An 18,051-nucleotide genomic window follows, 5' to 3' on the forward strand; every position below is an offset into this window, starting at 1 on the left:
CTGTTGAAGCTGTCCTTTGGCTCAGTCCTTGTAGATTAGACCATGGCACCATTTAATAAATTATTTTTCAATCTATATCTTCTTTGGGCAAACATGAAAATATACTACTTGACCAATACACCTATGTGTGAGGCTTATTTACAGTGAATACCGCTTGTCCTGAATTGTTCATCTATCTTTGTGAAATTAATATGATCTAAAATTTTGCCATTCCCCTCCCCCCCTCCCCCCCCCCCAATAAATTTCTTTGGTAAGAAAAAGAGCACAAATACTAAAAATTACTTTTCGTTAGGCCTTCAAGAATCTCTAGATGTTACTTAATAGATTGTTCTAGTTGTCATGAGCCAGTGATTGTGTTTTTGATTTTAAGTATTTTGTATTTTTTCATGCCAAATCATCGTTTCATTGCATATAAATATGTTCGAAGAATATCCAAAGGCAATTTACTCTGGGATAAATTTATTTATCTGTTATTTTATAATTTCATTTTTAAGGAAATCATTTGTCCTTTGTAGGTTCTCCGAGCTGGAGCAGGTCAGCGCCCTCTTACTCCCAATCAGGGCCAGCAAGGGCAGCAGGCAGAATCACTTGCAGCAGCAAATCCAACTTTGGCTTTTGGTCAGGGTCTTGCTACCGGCATGCCAGGTATACAGTTAGTTAATTCTAGAAATTTGCATAGGTTTGAAATGTTAAATGTAATCACTCACATTGAAGAGTGAAAAAATCAGAACTATCTTTTAAGTCTTGCCTACCTTGCGAGAAGTTATTTAGAACTCAGGGGCCAATAGTTGAAATCTATATTTTTTGTGAGACCGCGATTGCGAACATGTACTGGAATTCTACGTACATCCATTTTTTCTTACTCTGTATATGGCATAAACTATAGCATTTTCTCAACATAGTCCAGAATTCTTGAAGCATGCTTCAAGAAGTAAAATCAGTTGGTTAGAGTTGTCATGTTAAGACAAAACCTCTATGTGCTGTTGCTGCTGAATAAGAAGGTCATTTAGTTAATATGAGAAGTTTGCAGCTAAAATTTTCCACTGTTTCATTGTGTTTAGCCAATTTATAGTATTATGAACTATTGGTATCTATAACCTGATAGCAAGTGTATACTAAAATACACCTATGAAAGCCTAATGCAAAGAAAATGATAAAACTTTATTCCCATTACCACAGTACAACTTTTAGAAGGAGCCAAAAAAATAGATCTTTGTTGTGAAGTAGATTTTCATGAAACTAGATACAAAATTACAACTTTAAGAATAATGCAAGGACAATAATTTTCTTAAACCAAGAAAAGCACTTATGTTTTTAAAGTGAAATTTAAAGCTACATTTGAATATCAGTAGATAATGCGTCATTTCCTATTCTGTTCTCTCCTGAAGACTCACTTTCTCTCTTAAGTATCCGTTTTTTTCACTCTTAGTATATGAGTAATTATTCCTGTAACTATATAGATTACTTATTAATGAAATGAGTTTCAGTTTCCACTTAATTGTAATTTAGTTAAATTTTCAGATCATTTAGGAATCGTATTTAATGTATCGGAAAATATATGTGATTGAGGGTTTCTTGTATGTGTTACATGTGGCTGAATGCTTCTGTATGTTACTTTGAGAATTTCTATATTGATTACATTCATTCTGTTATCTCTGAGATTCTAAGGTCTGATTTCATCATCTTGTCTAGCCCACTGGCTAAAGAGAACATGTTAATATTATAGTCTCTGAAGTACAAATGATAATAGAACGGGAGTGTTCTCATTATTTTCTTTTTTTACCCCAGCTATGTACTTGCTTCGGGGAAGCTGCTTACCTGAAGCCGTGAAGCTGAAGTTGTAGACACGTGGAAGGACATGGAGGCAGGGCTAAAAGGGAACTGAACTGAAAGTTTATGAAAGATAGTACTAAGACGGCTCTGGGTTCTTCTATTTGTCTCACACTTCTTTTAAGCCTGCCTCCATGATTCCTTTCAGTAACTCTAATATTAACTCAGTAACAATTGCAAAGTAAGACCTCCTCTTCTCCATCCTTATTTTTCTCAATTCTTTGGTGTGTTTCACCATATTGACTAAGTCCAACTCTCTACAACGTCTCTCTGTCGTGACACTAGCCTCTGTGATAATTTGTTTTCCTGGATTTCCTATCTTTTTCATTGCTTTGATCAGTTTCCCTTTCCTCTGTATAAATCCTTAAACGTGGAAGACAGTTACTTTGGACTAGATACTTTGGAATCAGATGTGCCATATTTCCGTACAACCTAGTTGAGTCATGTTGGCCAACTTTTCTCTTTGAACTTCAGTTTCAGTATTGGAACAATAGATGCTCTTTTGTGTGTGTGTGTGTGTGTGTGTGTGGGTGTGTGGGTGGGTGGGTGGGCGGGGTGGGGGGAGACCGTCTGCTTTCATCATTTCAGCTATCATTCCTGTTCCAGTAAACTAATGAGTTTACATCTACATCTTGGACTCTTTTTTGAACATCTAACATATTTCTGCCTTTGTATTGGACATTACCATGTGTATGTTCCAGCAGTCCTCAAAACTCATAGTGTCAAAAAAAAAAAAATATGAACTCTCTCCCAGATTTGCTTATCTTAATGTTTATTTTAGTGTTAATTTCACTGTACTCTTGAACTAGAAACTTTTGGCTTCAGTCTCAGAATCCTCTTCAACTCTTGATTTTCTTCTGTGCTTCGCATTCAATAATTTGTCAGTTCTTGTTCATTCTATCTCATGTTCCCTTTCTTTTTCATCTGTGCTATTCTTGTTCAGCCTCTTTCTTAACCTCCCACTAACTCTGCCTCCAATCTCTTCTGTTCATTTATCTTTTTTTATTTATCTTGAGATTATCTTGAGAGAGGGAATCCTAAACAGGCCCTGCACTGTCAGCACAAAGCCTGACATGGGGGGAGGGGGGCTGAATCTCACAAACCATGAGATCATGACCTGAGCGGAAATCCAGAGTCAAACACTTAACCGACTGAGCCACCCAGGCGCCCCCATTTCATCTTGTTATTCTTCTTTCAGTTAACCTTTCAAAAATATGTTAGTTTTATACCATTCTGGTTCTTAATATTTTGCTTAAAAATTTTTTTTAATGTTTATTTTTGAGAGAGTGCGAATGGGGAGGGGCAGAGAGAGGGAGACACAGGATCCAAAACAGTCTTAAGGCAGGGCTCCATTGTGGGGCTCAAACTTAGAAACAGCGAGATCATGACTTGAGCCAAGTTGGACACCCAACCGACTGAGCCACCGAGGTGCCCCTTAATATTTTCAATGATCTAGTCCCAAACTACTTAATTGATAGTATCCTTCCATAGTCCTATGCTTTAACACACTAGACCATATACTACCAGCCAGAGATAACTTGTACTTTTTATGCCTCTAGCCCTAGCTAATGGTTTTTAGCTTAGAATACCCTTTTACACATTTTAAGGGAAATTGGGATAGATAGAGTTTAACATTATTATTTTTTTTTAACTCTGGTTTATAAACATTTTGTAATTAGCTTTCCTTCTCATCCTTCAGTATTCTTTGCATAAAGCCTTCCTGATCTTTCTTTCCCAGTATGTCTTCATCAGTAATTACTCTTCTTGCACCTTTCTTTAGTTCTTCTGTCTGCCTTGCATTTCATTTAGTTATTTGTGGTTTCTCAATTCTGCCCTTGCTTTACCATGTTAAAGTTAGAAAATGTCTTCAAGTAGAACAACATTTTCTATTTCTCTTTGAACGGAAGTTAGTAGATCAGTGTCTTGTCTCAAAACAAAGTGGCATCTTAGAATTAAGGAGGGGTGCTGGGTGGCTCTGTCAGTTAGGTGTTTGACTTTGGCTCAGGTGGTGATCTCATGGTTTAGAAGTTCAAACCCTGTATCAGGCTCTCTGCTGTCAGCAGAGCCCGCTTTGGATCCTATGTCCCATCCCCCCACTTTGTCCCTCTCCTGCTTGCATGCTTGCTCTCACAAAAATAAACATTTAAATTTAAGGACGTAGTACATTACCTCCTCTACTAGATTGTATAGTCCTTGTGTGTAGGGACCATGTCTTTTTTTTTTTTTTTTTTAAAGCCCCTGTGTCTTACCAGACTCTCCGTAAAGAAAGATAACACAGTAGAAATGAGAAGCTTTTGAACTAAATGATTATGAAAATGCTACAAATTTAAGCTTGTCACCTACACCTAAAACAACACAGGAGGAGAATATAATAGGCTCAAATGCATACATTGGAAAGTAAGTTTCTATCTAGGAACTATAAAAGGAAGAGACTAAGCCCAAAGAATTTGTAAAAGGAAACCAAATAATAAAGATGGGAGCTGATGTGAATGAAATAGGTGGCAAACATACAATTCAAAGATTTAAATTATCCCAAAAGTTATTTCTTTGAAAATACTAATAAAATTGATAAACCCCTGAGAGACTCATCCAAGAAAGATTTAAAACAAGAAGGCAGAAATACCAATACAGAAAAATTAAATAATCATTGGTGGCTATTAGGAACAATCTCACATTAACAAATTAGTGTAGATAAAATGGACAAATAACTAGAAAAATGTAACCAAACAGACTTGAGGATATATAAAACATCTGAGGTCCATTAACATTAAAGAAGTGAATTAAGTAATCAAAATTTCTCCCTTAAGATTTTAGGCCAACATAAAACTTCAGTGGTGAATACCAGGTATTCAAGGAGGAAATAATTCCAATTTTTAAGATCCTAGAAAATAGGAAAAGAAGGTATGCTTCCCAGGTCATTTTATGATACTAGTATAATCTAAATACTAAAACCTGTCACATTTAATACTATCCCTATCAAAATACCACTAATAATTTTCACAGAGCTAGGACAAAGAATCCTAAAATATATATGGAATCAGAAAAGACCCCAAGTAGCCAAAGCAGTCTTGAAAAAGAAAAGGAAAGCTGGAGGCATCAGAATTCCAGACTTTAAGCTATCTTACAAAGCTGCAGTCATGAAGACAGTATAGTACTGGCAAAAACAGACACATAGATCAGTGGAACACAATAGAAAACCCTGAAATTATATGGCCAGTTAATCCTCAACAAAGCAGGAAAGAATATTTAGTGGAAAAAAGACAGTCTCTTCAACAAATGGTGTTGGGAAACCTGCCGAAGAATGAAAATGGACCACTTTGTTATACCATCACAAAAAGAAATTCAAAATCAATGAGAGACCTAAATGTGAGATAGGACTCCATTAAAATCCTAGAGAACACAGGTAGCAACCTCTTTGACATCAGCTGTAGCAACTTGTTACTAGACATGTCTCCAAAGGCATGGGAAACATAAGTAAAAATGAACTATTGGGACCTCCTCAGGATAAAAGCTTCTGCACAGCATAGGAAGCTGTCAACAAAACTAAAAACCTTTGGAATGGAAGAAGACATTTGCAAGTGATATATCTGATAAAGGGTTAGTATCCAAAATCTATGAAGAACTTATCAAACCTGACACCCAAAAAGCAAATAAGCCAGTGAAGAAATGGGCAGAAGACATGAATAGACATGGGCAGAAGACATGAATAGACATTTTCCCAAAGAAGACATCCAGATGTCTATCAGATAACACAAAAAGATGCTTAACATCACTCATCATCAAGGAAATACAAAGCGGAACCACAATGAGGTATCACCTCACACCTGTCAGAATGGCTAAAACTAACAACACAGGAAACAACAGATGTCAGGATGCAGAGAAAGGGGAACCCTCTTGCATGTTGGTGGGTACGCAAACTGGTGCAGCTACTTGAGAACAGTATGGAGGTTCTTCAGAAAATTAAAAATAGAACTCCCCTGGGGTGCCAGTCAGTCCAGCATCCAACTCTTGATTTTGGCTCAGATCATGGTCCCAGGGTCATGGGATTGATCTTTGCATGGTGCTTGTGCTGAGTATGGAGCCTGCTTAAGATTTTACCTCTCCTCCTTTCCCCCTCTCCCCAGCTCATGCGTGTTCCCTCCTTCCCTCCCTCCCTCCCCCCCTCAAATAATAATAATAATAATAATAATAATATAGTAATAATAATAATAAAATAGAACTACCCTACAATCCAGCAATTGCACTACTAGGTTATTTACCCAAAGGATACAAAAAATACAGATTCAAAGTGGCACATGCACCCCAATGTTTATAGCAGCATTATTAACAGTAGCCAAATGTTGAAAAGAGCCCAAATGTCCACCAACTGACAAATGGGTAAAGAAGATGTGTGTGTGTGTGTGTACACACACACACACACACACACACACACACACACACACACACACACTGGAATGTTACTCAACCATCAAAAAGGATGGAGTCTTCCCATTTACAATGACGTAGATGGAGCTAGAGTGTGTTATGCTAAGCGAAATAAGTCAGAGAAAGACAAATGCCATATGATTTTACGCATATGTAGATATAAGAAACAAAACAGATGAACATAGATGAAAGAAAAATAAAAGAAGGGAACAAACCATAAAAGATTTTTAACTACAGAAAACAAATTTGCTGGAGGGGGGTGGTGGGTGGGAGGGTGGGTTAAATGGGTGATGGGGATTAAGGAGGACACGTGTGATGAGCACTGGGTGTTGTATGTAAGTGATGAATCACTAAGTTTTACTCCTAAAACCAGTATTACACTATACGTTAACTATAATTAAAAAAAAAAAAAAAGCTTGAAACATTAAAAAAAGAAACTTAAATATTAAAAATCATATCTGGGGCGCCTGAGTGGGTCAGTTGGTTAAGTGTCCACCTGTGGCTCAGGTCATGATCTCACGGTTTATGAGTTCTAGCCCCATGTCTGGGCTGTCTGCTGTCAGCACAGAGGCTGCTTCGGATCCTCTGGCTCAGCCTCTCTCTGACCCTCCCTCGAGGGTTCTCTCTGTCTCAAGAATAAGCATTTAAGAAAAAATAATGAAACCTGTCAAAGAGTATACAGAAAAGGAAAATTACAGGTTAATTACTAAATTCTAAAATATTAACAGCCAGATATTGCAGTATATAATAAGCAGGATAATAATATATGATGAACAAGTTGGTTTTATCCCAGGAATTCAAGTTTAGGAAGTCATATAAGGTCATTGGCACGTTCAAAGATTAAAAGAAAGCAATCACAAGAACTTCTCAAGAGAGGCAAGAAAAGCATAACAAATTTATATACTGACTCTAATAACAAGCCACTTCAACAAATTAGGATTCAAAGATAGTTTCCTTAATATGCTAAGGTGGAAATTGACACCCCCCCGTACCCCCAAATGGATAACACACTTCTGCTTTATGGGAAATAATTGGATTTTTTTTTTTAAGATGGGGAAGAAGACAATGATTCCTATTAACACTTTAGCATGTTAGAGATCCTAGCCAGTACTATAACATGAGAGAGAAATGAGAAAATTCTGTAAAGGAAGAACTAAAACTGTCAATGAATCTTTAGATCAAGTATTAGAATTAACGTTCTTGTTAAAACAGTTTTTGGATATGAAAATCAATTTAAAAAATCTTTTCAGGGGGGTACCTGAGTGGCTCAGTTGGTTAAGTGTCCGACTTCAGCTCAGGTCATGATCTCGCGGTTTGTGAGTTTGAGCCCCGTGTCAGGCTCTGGGCTGTGGGTTGTGTCTATGTCTCCCTGCCCCTTCCCTGCTCACTCGCTCGCTCTCTCTCTCCTTCAAAAGTAAACATTAAAAAAAATATGAAATCTTTTTTGTTAACAGCATACTGTTTGAAAATGAAAAATTTTAAAGATACTTGTAGAGGTAGCAAGTACTTAGGACTAAATCTAACTTTTTAAAAGTATAAAGGAGACCTAAAGAGATATAGCTACCTTTGGTCCACTCAGCATTGAAATTTTTTAAAAATGTTTTTATGTTTAATGTTTTTTAATGTTTAATTTTTGAGAGAGAGACAGCGCGCGAGTAGGGGCAGAGAGAGAGGGAGACACAGAATCTGAAGCAGGCTCCAGCCTCTTGAGTTTTCAGCACAGAGCCCAATGTGGGCTGGAACTCATAAACTGCAACATCATGACCTCAGCTGAAGTCGGATGCTCAACTAGCTAAACCACCCAGGCTCCCCTTGACAGGTCAGCATTTTAAATGTATCAGTTCTCCCTATAGTTTCAGTACATATCCAACTAAAATTTCTAATAGGTTCTTTCTATGATATTTTGATAGCTGAGAAAAAAATTTAGTGAAAATGCAAAGGGTCCATCAAGATTAAGCCACAATACTCTTAAAGGACAAAAATAAGTAAAAAGACTTGCTCTGTTTTGACTTACTCCGGAGGAAGACTAATTCTAAAGCTACAGTTAAATTCTTCCCTGGAGAGACAAACCAGTGGGACCCAATAGAGACCCCAAAGATGAAATCCCCAAAGAAACGAATACCTAATTACAAAGAAACAGAACAAAGCAGTAGGGAGGAATGACTTGTTTTACAAATAAGATGAAATAAAATTGGTTGTTTTGGAAACAAAATGAAATTGAACCCCTGCCCTATCTTGTGTTCAATAACCAACTTCGTTTGGATTTTAGACAGAAATGTGAAAAGTGGAATTTTAAGGCTATTAGAAAATACAGGGAAATTTTGTTATAAAAATGAAATAATATTTGACATTATTACCCCAAAATTCACCATAAAGAGAATAGATTGTCAGGCTAGGGATGGAGAAAGATAATTGCAATATATTAAAACAGTGAAAACCTTTGGATACACATACATATTTATAAGCCAGTAAGAAAAGGCAGCCTGGTAGGAAAATGAGTAAAAGACTTGAAAAAGCCTCTTCCAAGAGTAGCATATGAAGAGATGCTCAGCCTATTTAGTATGGGAAAATGAAACTCAAAACCACAACAAAATATTTCTGCATATCTTCCAGATCAGCCAGATTTAAAAGTCTGAGAATATAAAGTGTTATTAAAGTTACATGCAAGTGAGAACTCTAATAGCAAGGTAGAAGGAGTGTGAATTTACATAATCAGTGCATCAACTACTTAGATACATACCTTGCAGTAGAGAGATAAATCCACACGTTATACACCAGGATACATGTACCAAAATGTTTATAAGCAGTACTGATGATAGTGTCCCTAAATGGGGGAAGCAGTGTAAATGTAGAACGCATAAATGCATTTTCGTATCCATCCAACGAGCTGCTATACAGTAATGGAATAATGGGGATGTATATCTGCATACAACCGCTAGTGAATCCTACATGAAAATTTTTAAATCATTCCAACCACATGAGTCTTAGGGAGGCATTTATGGGTAGTAGAGTAGTGTAGAACTCTAAGACAAAGAGAAGATTGTGGTGGAGCAGGGACGTATGAGAGGTAAGGTGCTGGGCAGTTTTCTATTTCTTAACTTGGATTGTGGTTAAATTTTTGTTGTTATTGTAGTCATTATACTGTACCTTTGGGTTTATATTCTCTGTGTGTTTATGTGTTTTATTTTACAGCAACAAATTTTAAGCACAAAGTATTGTGCTTTGCTGATAAAGTACATTTTCTGATTAAGAAAAAATTAGTCTCAGCATCCCCTTTTCTTTAGCTCCCCTCTGGCCCTCCTTACATCTAAACTCCTCAGAAGCATTGTCTGTACTTGCTTGTGGTTCTCCCATTCTTGACTGAACTCACTACAGTTTGGCTTGCATCCCTCATCATAATGACTTCATGTGTCTAAGCCATTTGTCAGTTCTCAGCTTCTAATAGCTTTTAGCATCATTTAACATTGTTGATCACTCAGTCTTCATTAGAATTATTTTTTCTTTGGCCTGCAAGAGACCACATTGTTACAGCTGTTCCTTCTTTTTTTTTTTTTTTTTTTTTTTTTTTAATTTTTACATTTGAGAGAGCGAGAGAGCGAGCAGGGGAGGGGCAGAGAGAGAGAGAGAGAGAAAGAGAGGGAGCCGCAGAATTCGAAGTAGGCTCCAGGCTCTACGCTGTCAGCATTTAGACCAACATGGGCCTTGAACTCCCGGACCGCGAGATTCTGGTCTGAACCAAAGTCGGATGTTCAACCACCTGAGCCACCCCAGGCGCCCGCCCTGACTGTTCCTTCTTCATCTCTTCCCTGGTTCCTTCTGTCTCCAGCCTCTTAATGTGAAGTACTCTGTCCATAGATCCCTTTTTAATTTTTCTTGGTGATTTCATTGTTTGTAACTCCAGCCTGGACCCTCTCCCCTAAACTTAGGACTTGTATATCCTATTTGACATCTCCAGTTGGATATTCATAATCTCTTCTCAAGATTTATCCCATTCATTCCGTGAGGAGTCAGCTTGGAAGCTCTGTATTCCCCCCCCCCCCCCCCCGCCCCGATTTTGCCTTATATGTCTGTTCGGCTAGTTCTTCTAATTTATATCCATTTATAATGAAACTAATTGCAAAAACAGAATTACCATATTTAATTAAAAACAACCTTTGCATGTGAAAGTGTTGTTAGTCTTGGCGGTGAAGGTGGTATTTAAACTTAAAATTATCAGTACCTTTTTGCGAATGGTTGTCTGAATGTTGAACCTGAGTCCTTGTCCTGTGTAAGATAGACTTTCTTAACATGACTTCTGGGAGAGGAGTAAGCTTTTCTGCCTTAAAAGTATCTCCTGTGTGTAGTTAAATTCTCTCCTGTGCATCTAGAGTGGTACTTGTTATATATTACCCCTGGAAGAATTGGCAAAATAGTCACTTTTCTCTTCAAAATAGTTACTTTTTGTTCTGTAGTTAAGATAAGGAATCTCCCGAGAAAAGCTTCTGTAGTTCTGAATAGTGCAGATTATCACCTGCCTTGTGCTTAAGGCTATAAAACTAATTCCTGTATGATTTTTATTCAGATTTTCACTTGAGAACCTTTACAAAAAGTGTAACCTTATGATTTTAAGGTATCTTTATATCATGATTTTTAAATGGATGCTTACGAAGGAAAAGCTGAGGGAATGCTGTTAATGAATCCCTTGGTTTAGAACTTTATTAAAATTGCATAATAAACCATTCTTCTAGTGTTCTGACCACCTCACATCCCTTAGTCTTTCCATCCTCTTCTCAGAACTAATAGGTAATATTTTTCAAATATCAGTGCTTGATGGCCTATAGTTACATATCAAAGAATGTACCTTGTTATTTTGTGGTTTGTAAATGGAAGGCATCTCTTAAAATTTAGAGAAAACAGTTTTACTTACACACTATTACAGTTTCATACATTTAGTAAGTAATACCTTCTCAAATGTGTTAACTTCTCATATCATGATTATTTAAGGATTTCATATTGTATATAATTATATTTTGTGGTTGATAAAGACAAATGTGGGGGAAATAAATATGCATGTTTTCTATAGCAAATGTTTTCATTAGTAAACATTTATTTTAATATTATCTAGGCTATCAAGTACTAGCTCCAACTGCCTATTATGATCAGACTGGTGCCTTAGTGGTTGGCCCCGGAGCAAGAACTGGCCTTGGAGCTCCAGTTCGTTTAATGGCTCCGACACCCGTTTTAATTAGTTCAGCAGCAGCACAAGCTGGTAAGTGTAACTGATGTTTTCAGGGATAATATTTTTCTGGTGTTATTTGAGATATTTTAAAAACAGAGAGTAGTCTTTTTGGTGGTTTCAAGAAGTGTCTGAAATTTGTTTTCCAGCAGCAGCAGCAGCAGCTGGAGGAACTGCAAATAGTCTTACCGGCAGCACAAACGGTCTCTTTCGGCCAATTGGCACTCAGCCACCGCAGCAGCAGCAGCAGCAGCAGCCGCCGAGCACGAATCTGCAGTCGAATTCATTTTACGGGAGCACTTCTTTGACTAGTAGCTCCCAGAGCAGTTCTTTATTTTCTCACGGACCTGGCCAGCCTGGAAGTACATCGCTTGGCTTTGGAAGCAGTAGCTCTCTGGGTGCTGCTATAGGCTCAGCCCTCAGTGGATTTGGTTCGTCAGGTAAGTTGCCTTTTTAAGATGAGTGTACTCTGCTAAGTGGACATGAGGTATATGTTTGTTTTCAATATGAAGATAAATAATAGCTTATAGTGTAGAAAGGACAGGAATAAAATACCGGTTTATTTAATTTTGTAGGAAGAAAACTACCGGCTGCAGATCTTTAAGCATTTATGAATGTTTAGCTCACTTCAAGCAGCCCATCTTTTACTCAGATATAATACATTTTCCCCTGGCTTTAAGAATTATAATTTTTTTTTTATTAAGATTTGTTTGCTGATTACTAGTTCTTCCTTTTTATGTACAAAATAATGTTTGAGGAAGTAAATATTTTGCCACCTTAAATTTCTAGTGTTTTAAAATAATAGTCTTTTTTGTTTTTATCAGATGTTTTATTCTTATTAAATGCTAGTCATTCATTATGGTTTTATTAGGTATAATATATAAAGTTAAAATACAGTGAAATATTCTGGTCAGAGGCCCCTAAGAAACTACCAATACGCTTATCTTCTACACTAAATAATTTAGCCTTTATCATTAAAAATTCTTCTAAAAGAATATTTCTTCCATAGCCTAGTTATATACATAATACTTAAAATTTTTAAATTTAAAATAGCTTCACAAAATAAATAATTTACCCACACAAACTGATTTTGTAACTGAGAAATGACCAGGTGAAATCAGAAGAGGCCCACATTGACTTCCTGTTGACATACCTGTGTTATCAATCTCTGAAGTTTCCAGAGTGTTCAGGAAACCCTAGTTCTGTTGGTACAATTAATTGGCAGCCTTTTCTTCATGAGGGGTAGGGCAGTTTATTCAGATCGCAAGAGGTTTTCTATTTTTAGTAAAGTCATAGAATCTTTTAATACCTGCTTCTCGTCTGTTTTCCCACCACATTAAGTTATTTTCTTTTCTGGTGTGGAAAATGGCAAAACTAACATGGGCCAGTTGTTATTAAGTATGTTTGCTGGTTTTCTAAGGAAGTGACTTCTGAACTTTCAACATTCATATTTGTAAGAGGAATGATCTAAAATTGCTATAAACTTGTAGAAGCAGAATCCTTTTGTGCTACAATGAAATGCAATAGGGAAATATCATACTTGCCTAACACCAAACTACCTAAAGAATGGGCACAAGAACTTCTGAGGGAAAAATCTAATGAACTTGGAGAGTCTTCAATCTTTTAATTTTCCTACTTGAATTTTTCATTCCTTTTGGAGTTCGGTATTTTTACCTCTACCCAGGCACTCCCATCGGACTCATTTTTTGTTCCTAATACAGTTGACAAGCATTTTCTCCAAATATCCAACATGCTGAAGAAAATTGTAAGAACATATAACTTAAAAGATAAACTTTGTAGGAATGACTAGTTTCTAAACTAGAGATTATAGACTCTAAATAATCCAGGAAAAATAGAGAAGAGCTTTGATAAACCTCATTTCCCCTTTTGTAATAATATATGTCACTGATGGTCTGGGATGGACTTGTAGACCCCCTTATCCACTTCTTTCAAATTCTCATTTGTCTCTCAGTTGTTAGGATCATTCCCCCCAGCATTCAGGAACCGGTTGGCATGAGCATTTTGTTCCCTACAAATGTTTCCTGCAGATGCCTCCTTCCCCAAAACTGGTCTTCTTCATGCCTCCCTTATTTATAAACATTGCTACTTAATTTTGACTACCAATCTGTATATACCTCTGTTTTACCTTGCTTCAGAGGACATTAGCAGTTGCCACCCCTGGATGCCAGTAAAAGTCTTATCATCTTCCCCTTCCTCTTGGACATTTTGTGAGAGTTCATTCAAGTGCTACACAAGGGTACTCTTAAAAGAAGCCTACCCATTGCCGTTTCATATGATGGCAATCCCATACCTGTATGAAATCTAAAATGATAGTACGGTTATGTGCACATATACACATACAGAATCCTGTACACTGTCATTCTCTTACCTATATGATGCAATTATTAACACTTACCAGTGTTATACCCCACCTTATATAACACAGTTAGGAAGCTTAGCCATTGTAATATGGTAATTAAATCAACCCTTCTATGACCCATTACTTAGAAAGTGTTGTTACAATTGAAAGTTTGAAATTTAACATGTTATATATAGTTGATAAATGATTAGTGACTCCGCTGTTGGTCTAGCCTTTTAGATCTTTTAGGTATCCTTTGTTTTCATATTTCACAGTTGCACTGTTGCAGATAATTTAGGCATATAGTAAAAGTTAAGGAGCCAGCTTGTTTAGGATTAAAATAAAGCTATTTCTGAATTACTTTTAAACGTTTGGCTTGGCCTTTCCTTTTTGGAGGAAGATACTATTTCATGTGTCAAAACTATGGTTTCTTTGGTTATTTGCCAGGGAAATGACAGTGCTACTGCTCTTATTAGAGAGCTGTTGTTTTTTTCCTTGTCAGTCAAATTGTTTTCTGAAATAAATAGGAATTTTAAGTGTAGCCCTGTATTTAGAACAATCACTTTGACAGTGTCCTTTTAAATTAGCATAGTTAACGTAGCATGTATTTACAGTTTTGCCAAAAGCAACTCTAGAAGAGGTGCTTGTCACGTGAGTGTTTGTTTGGTTTTGCTACTAAAATGCATATAGTTACATAGTGTTCTCTTATTAGATGATACCTTAAAATGTGCAGTTTTCTATAAAACATATCAGTCTTTCAGAAACCACACTGGCTGGTATTAAAGGTTTACTAGTGTTTTAATATTTTGCCTCATACAGTAGTGTGAGCCTTGTGTTTTTCCTTTATAAGAGTCTTGAATTTGGGAAAACCAATGTAATTGTTTGCTATCTGTATTATAAGCTTAACTTGGTCTACCCATTATGTTCTCTGCTTAATTTTTCTCTTAATTTTTCATTGTGCTCTAATGACCTATTTATAATTGACTTGAGATTAGAAAACCAAGACCTAATAGAAACTTTAAAATTCTCTTTAAAAATGTTACCATATTGGTCCGAATATAGAGCTTGTTCTTTAAAAACCTGACAGGTTAAGAAATCTAATACGAAATTCCCTTCGCTATAAAAGATACTCAGTTAAAAAACAAACCAAAAAAAGGCTAGTGTTTAGAAATAGGAAAGAAGCACTTGAAAATGTGGGCTATAAGTGAGACTTAAGATGTGGGAGTTTTGGACAGCCCTTTTAAACACTTGGTAAAGACTGATTATCCGGATATGTTGATTACTTTTTTGAGTATGCATGGCTACATGGCAATGTGGTTCTGCCATTTTTTTAAAATGATTTTGTAGAGTGCTTAAGGAAAAAAAGGACTAAAGGGTTGAATTTGGGATTAAGTAAAAGGAATTCAGTATGTAGTTTAGGAAGGTATGTGATATGAGATAATTGTGTATTTGAGGGGGAAAAAAGGCTGATTTGTCTTCACTTGAGTAAAAGGCTCATAAGACCAGTAGTAGAATCTCTGGAATGGGAGATGGAGATCCTGAGGGGTAAGTGAAAGCATGTCTTTGGTTGTGACAACAGTAATGAAAGCCATCAATTGTCTAAAAGGAAGTTTACTTTTTCATATATATTTTGTAACTTAGTTGCTGATGGATAGGGAGAATGTGTAATTTGAAAAGTGCTGAGAAGTTAGTTACCATCTGTATTTCACAACTGACTGATATTCGGGCCAATATGGACTTAAAGGACTATGGTTTGAACACAAGGTAGAAGCCAAATTAAATGTGAATGGTGAGGGAAATGTATTAATAATCTATTTATCAGTGTAATACTTTCTTGGCATTGAGTTGAAGTCTAAGAAACTGATTCCAGAGATTAGGACACTACCAAAATTTAACGTTATTGGAATTTAATCTCTAGCGTCTCCTAAAGCAGACACCTTACAATTGTAGGGTTTATAAATCATACCAGGGTATTAAAGCACAGTAATCATATGTGTCAATGGTAAATACGTGTGAAATAATAAACATATGAGTGCTCTGTTAAGTATCTGGTTACTTTATTGGGGTGCATTTATACCCTTTTATGATTAATGAAAGTCAGTTTATATAGTTATCACAGTAATTATCTTCCCCATAATGTTTCTAAAAGTAATTATTGTGATCACTTCTGTTATTTCCCAGCAAGAGTTGGGGATAGGTTTTATTCAGTTAACACTGTATGTAATTAGGGTTTTTTTTATTTCTTCTTCAGTTGGCAGTTCTGCAAGTAGTAGTGCCACAAGGAGAGAGTCTCTATCTACTAGCTCTGACTTGTACAAAAGATCTAGTAGCAGCCTAGCACCCATAGGGCAACCATTTTACAATAGTCTGGGATTTTCCTCCTCTCCAAGTCCAATAGGCATGCCTCTGCCAAGCCAAACTCCAGGACATTCACTTACGCCACCGCCATCACTTTCATCACATGGATCCTCATCCAGTTTGCATTTAGGTAAAAAAAAAAAAACAAAACCCTTTTTATTTGTATGTATACATGTAAGTGTGTTTGTGTGTGTGTTTATAATATGTGTAAAATATTTAATGTTGGATAAAACATGCCAAATTGCTTTTGCTTTTAGATACTAGCCTTTTGAAAAAGTTCTACTTTCGTGAAAATTCAAAGTGAGGGTCTAATGTACAGTAAGGTAAAGACCCCTATTGTATCTTATGTTCCTTTTATGAAATACAGTGGTGTGTTTTTTCTTGTCTGTGCTTTTGATTTGTGTGTGTTTTAGATCATCTGAAAAGTCAACTGTTGAAACATGTTAGTAAAAGAAATTTCACTATCGAAAGTTTTTGCACATCTAAAGGGAAACATTAGTCACATAGTTCTCAAACTTGAGATAGTTTACTACAATGGTTTTTGCTTTGGCCTTTGAATGCCTGGCCATTTTACCAAAGGGTGTATCAGGGTATATGAATTTAGTATGGTTGTGAGTTAGAGAATCTTATCGGTTTCGTCCATATACTTTTGAATACGTCGTTAGTTTAAGAAAAAAATGTTTTAGGTTTGTTATATCCTTGATTTGGAGTATTTAGGACTTTTGTTTATATCTTTATATTAAAATTGCCCCCACCCCAAGATTATTGAGTTGGTGGTTACCCCTTTTCCTCTCCAGGAAGTATTTATTCATGTAGTTAGCAGCATATATTTGAAGAGATTTTGAATATCAGGCTGTGTATGAATCCTTATCTCTTCAAGGAAAGTATTTCATTGAAAGTAGATTTTGGATTTTTATAATTTTAGTTGCCTTAATTAAAACAGAGATTCCTTTTTTTGATTTTTATGTGCTTGGAAAGATTTAAATCAGCTTGCAATTTAAAAAGTAATGTTGCTGTTGTTAGCAAATATAAGTTAGTGATTATATTTGACTCCCCCATCATAAAGGTATAGCTATTTTTTCCTACAGCTCATTAATACATAAATGTCCATGTAACAAAGGGATCTTTTGTAGTGATCATCGTGTAAATATATGTCAGTGTGACGTGGCCTAGATTTTGAAAGACTGGTCCTGTGCCCCAAATTCTGGGTCTTTGCTCTTTTGTGGATATTAAATATATACAATTGATTAATTTATTTGGGAGGTGTCCTAAGATCTGCTGTACACTATTTGTGTAAATTTACCAGTTTTTAGCCTGACACCTTCATTTATCATCTCTTCTTGGTCATAAGGCTGATCAGTTCCTGATTTCTGTTATTTCTACTCAGACCCACTCACTTCCACCACCCCCATGTAAGATATGCCTTTGAAACTTTGAAATGGACACAAATATTTGGAACATAACAAACCTAAGAATAGGACTTTCATAATAGTTTTGTGTTTTATTTGTTAAGATTATATTTGTCATGTCCTGTCATTTTTTTATAGGTAAGTTTCAGATCAGATTCCTGTCAACTGTTACTGCTTATGTTGTGCTTTAGAGCTTGTAAAAATGGCATTAGTTATTCTACATAACTTGCTTAAAAATTAGAACATAATTTTTCGGGGCACTTGGGTGGCTCAGTTGGTTGAGTGTCCGACTTTGGCTCAGGTCGTGATCTTGCGGTTCGTGAGTTGGAGCCCCACATCGGGCTTGCTGCTGTCAGCCTGTCACCGAAGAGCCTGCTTCAGATCTTCTGTCCCACTCTCTCCGCCCCTCCCCTGCTTGTGCTCTTCCAAAAAATAAAAAAAATATATTAAAAAAA

The 18,051-nt window shown here is 36.3% G+C and overlaps 1 protein-coding gene across 8 annotated transcripts in view; it reads left to right on the forward strand.

Moving 5' to 3' along the window:
* The window catches only part of PUM2 (pumilio RNA binding family member 2), a 99,907-nt gene that overhangs the window by 50,945 nt on the left and 30,911 nt on the right, over window positions 1–18,051 (forward strand). For 5 of the 8 annotated variants that reach the window (XM_042982440.1, XM_042982439.1, XM_042982438.1 and 2 more), the window contains 4 exons: window positions 516–645; window positions 11,360–11,503; window positions 11,620–11,910; window positions 16,081–16,317. In XM_042982440.1, the coding sequence (XP_042838374.1) occupies window positions 516–645; window positions 11,360–11,503; window positions 11,620–11,910; window positions 16,081–16,317 (802 nt within the window). The remainder of the gene's footprint in view (window positions 1–515; window positions 646–11,359; window positions 11,504–11,619; window positions 11,911–16,080; window positions 16,318–18,051) is intronic. The other 3 variants (XM_042982443.1, XM_042982444.1, XM_042982441.1) reach the window with 2 other exon arrangements.

Source organism: Panthera tigris, chromosome A3, assembly GCF_018350195.1.
Source record: "Panthera tigris isolate Pti1 chromosome A3, P.tigris_Pti1_mat1.1, whole genome shotgun sequence".
Classification (NCBI taxonomy): domain Eukaryota; kingdom Metazoa; phylum Chordata; class Mammalia; order Carnivora; family Felidae; genus Panthera; species Panthera tigris.